The sequence below is a fragment of the Tupaia chinensis genome, unplaced genomic scaffold (assembly GCF_000334495.1).
Source record: "Tupaia chinensis unplaced genomic scaffold, TupChi_1.0 Scaffold000178_1, whole genome shotgun sequence".
NCBI lineage: Eukaryota > Metazoa > Chordata > Mammalia > Scandentia > Tupaiidae > Tupaia > Tupaia belangeri.
The window spans coordinates 662,502-666,123 of NW_006159653.1; the positions used below are offsets into that span (position 1 = coordinate 662,502).

Below are 3,622 nucleotides of genomic sequence, written 5' to 3' on the forward strand. Positions count from 1 at the left end.
GGATCGGGGAAGCCAGCATCGCGGCGGAGGCTGCCCGGCTGGGCTTGAGGGGCCGCCCAAGCTCCGAACGCCCCTGCAGAGCTGACCTCCGGTTCAGTTCTCTGCGCTGGGCCCTCAGAGAGGTGTGGCTGCCTGGGGCTCCTGGGGGAGCGAGTGGGGAGGTGGTTGTCAGACATCGGCCCTCCCTTTCCGGGGTGGTAGGGTGGGAAAGGGGGAGAGCCCTGGAGGGCCGGGAAGGGACTGAGCCTGCCCGCCCAGCCCTCAGGCCCCGGCTTCCCCAGCAGCTGGACCCTGGGAACACAGGCTTCGTTGGGGCAGACACCTTCACCGGCTTGGTGCACAGCCATGAGCTGCCTCTGGACCCGGCCAAGCTGGACATGCTGGTGGCCCTGGCCCAGAGCAACGAGCGGGGTCAGGTCTGCTACCAGGAGCTGGTGGGCCTGGTCAGTGTGCTACGGTGGGAGGGCGGGGGCAGGCTGGGGGGCCGGGGCTTGGGCAGGGACAGGGTGCCCCGAGGGGACCCTGGCCCACGCACAGGCCCCACCCCTAGATCAGCAGCCAGCGCTCTAGCAGCTTCAAGCGGGCCATCGCTAACGGACAGCGGGCACTGCCCCGGGACGGGCCACTGGACGGACCTGGCCTGGGAGTCTATAAGCGGTTTGTGCGCTACGTGGCCTACGAGATCTTGCCCTGCGAGGTGGACCGCCGCTGGTACTTCTCCCGGCACCGCAGCTGCCCGCCCCCTGTGTTCATGGCCTCGGTCACCCTTGCCCAGGTGGGCCACCCACCCGCTGCCCCGGGAGCCTCCCATGTCCCCGGTCTGGACCACCCTTAACACCTGTGTCCCCAGATTGTCGTGTTCCTGTGCTATGGGGCCCGCCTTAACAAGTGGGTGCTGCAGACCTACCACCCCGAGTACATGAAGAGCCCCCTGGTGTACCACCCAGGGCACCGCGCACGGGCCTGGCGCTTCCTCACCTACATGTTCATGCATGTCGGGTAAGTGGGCGGGGCCTCATGGGGTGGGCACGGCCAGGAGGGGTAGGCTGGCCCAAGGGCTGGCTCCTACCCTGGCGTCCATCTGCCCCCATGTGGCCAGGCTGGAGCAGCTGGGGTTCAACGCCCTCCTGCAGCTGATGATCGGGGTGCCCCTGGAGATGGTGCACGGCCTACTCCGCATCAGCCTGCTCTACCTGGCGGGCGTGTTGGCAGGTGAGCTGGCGCGTGCCCGTGCGCCTCGCCTCCAGCTGGCCCGCTGGCCCTCACTCCCCCCTTCCTCTGCAGGCTCTCTGACTGTCTCCATCACGGACATGCGGGCCCCAGTGGTGGGGGGCTCCGGCGGGGTCTATGCCCTGTGTTCTGCACATCTGGCCAACGTCGTCATGGTAACGGGCCGCCCGGTGGGTGTGGGGAGGGCCCCGTGGCGCGCCTCACAAGCCTGTCTGTCTGCACACTCCCACCAGAACTGGGCTGGGATGAGGTGTCCCTACAAGCTGCTGAGGATGGTGCTGGCCCTGGTGTGCAGTGAGTAGGGGCCGGGTGAGGGCGGGGGGCTCACCCCGAGCCAGGGCGCCTCCCACCTGCTGCCCCCCTCCACAGTGAGCTCCGAGGTGGGCCGGGCCGTGTGGCTGCGCTTCTCCCCGCCACTGCCCGCCTCGGGCCCGCAGCCCAGCTTCATGGCGCACCTGGCCGGCGCGGTGGTGGGGGTGAGCATGGGCCTGACCATGCTGCGCAGCTACGAGGAGCGCCTGCGTGACCAGTGTGGCTGGTGGGTGGTGCTGCTGGCCTACGGCACCTTCCTGCTCTTCGCCATCTTCTGGAACGTCTTCGCCTACGACCTGCTGGGCGCCCACATCCCCCCGCCACCCTGACCCTGCCCTGGGGCCACAGGGCCCGGCCTGGGCACCAGAGGGCCGGCACGTCTGCCTTCCCGAATGGACACCTCTGGGCTGCTTGTGCCCTTGAGGGCTGGTGGCCTGTGTCTGCTGAACAGAGGCCACGCCTTACTCTTGCCCTGTCCCCTCCCGGCAGGGGAGGGCTGCTGGGCTGGGCTGGGTGGGTGCAGGTCCTTGACGTGGCCCTGGGGAGACCCTGTCCCTCCATCCCTTTCCCCTCAAGATTTGCAGTCTGAGCCTTTTTGGAGAAGGAATAAATATTTTACACGGCACCAGGGAGCTGTCCCGGAGCTCTGCAGGCCTGTCTGCTGCCCTCCCAGGGGACAGTGACGCTCTGGGCTTGCTACCTCTGCAGCAGCCTGAGGTGGAACATGTCCCCACCACTCAAGCCTGTGTCAGTGTGGGTGCTCGTGGGCACCGCCTCCTGGCCAGGTGCGAGTCCAACCGTGCATGTCGGCAAACATCCCGTCCTGACAGACTGTAGGCAGAGATGACACAGCAGGTGGGCAGACTTGTGCCCAGCCTGGGCCCTGTGCTTCTCAGCTGCCCAGTGCCCGTGGGTGGCTGGGCTGGGGCCAAGGTTGGGCAGCAGGCTTGGGCACAGCTCCTGTCCCATGGCCCAGTTCCACAAGGCGAAGAGCCCACAGCTGAAGTGCTGGCTGCAGGGGGCACAAGGAGTCTGGCTCACCTTGGCTCAAGGCTGTGGCCGCGCCTGTGTCCTGCCGAGGCACAGCAGGTAGCATCTGAGGATGTACTGCATGGCCTGCAGGCTGGGCACTGTGGCCACTGCTTCACCCAACACAACGGCCATCACCCTGGGAACACCAGCCGCCAGAACTGCTGTGGACAGTGGGGAGACACCACTTGGGGACCCTGCCCCTGATGGACTGACTCCTGTTCCCAGGAACACGTAGTGTACCTGAGAGTTTGCCCCAGATAGTTCAGCTGCAGGGACCCTGCCATCGGCACATTTCACAGCATACAAGCCCAGGTCAGCCCAGCAACGCCGAAGCTGTGGCTGAGCCCGCACCCAGGTGCCCAGCTCGGTAACTGCAGCCCGCAAGTCTGGAGGAAGGCGGTGGCCAAACACTGCACCACCAGCTCCTGGGTGTGCAGCTGCACACGAGGCCGGATGCGATCCCACTGTAGACCCGTCGGGTTCGAGGGAAGAGTTGCCGGTAGCCCTTGCCAGGGAGGCTCCGCCCACTCCGCTACGTTAACGGGCAGAGGCTCCGCCCCCACGAGGAGCCCCGGCCCCTTCCGCGAGGATTGTCTGCGTAGGCTCCGCCCGCGGAAAAAGGCCTGCCTCACCCGCGAGGTTGGTCCGCGGAGGCTCCGCCCCCAGGGGAGCCCCGCCTCGCTCAGAGGCCTCGCCGCCGGCCTCCACCCCAGCTCCTCTAGGGTCACGTGCTGTAACTCCTTCCGGTAGGCTCCGCCCCCACGAGGAGCCCCGGCCCCTTCCGCGAGGATTGTCTGCGTAGGCTCCGCCCGCGGAAAAAGGCCTGCCTCACCCGCGAGGTTGGTCCGCGGAGGCTCCGCCCCCAGGGGAGCCCCGCCTCGCTCAGAGGCCTCGCCGCCGGCCTCCACCCCAGCTCCTCTAGGGTCACGTGCTGTAACTCCTTCCGGTACCTACGGGAGGGCGGGCAGAGGCGTGGGGGTCTCGGGGCCTCTACCGGAGGCACTGCGGCCGGGGTCGTCGCACTGCACAACCCGCGAGCGGCCGCCCT

The 3,622-nt window shown here is 67.8% G+C and overlaps 1 protein-coding gene across 1 annotated transcript; it reads left to right on the forward strand.

Annotated features, from left to right (window-relative positions):
• Positions 1-2: 2 nt before the first annotated feature.
• Positions 3-3,309, forward strand: RHBDL1 (rhomboid like 1; the record flags this gene model as incomplete). Its single annotated transcript, XM_014587011.2, has 8 exons — positions 3-122; positions 285-443; positions 551-775; positions 851-999; positions 1,100-1,212; positions 1,285-1,385; positions 1,464-1,524; positions 1,600-3,309. Coding segments are annotated over 8 exons (1,200 nt in total), but the record flags the coding sequence as incomplete, so codon positions are not given.
• Positions 3,310-3,622: the final 313 nt, after the last annotated feature.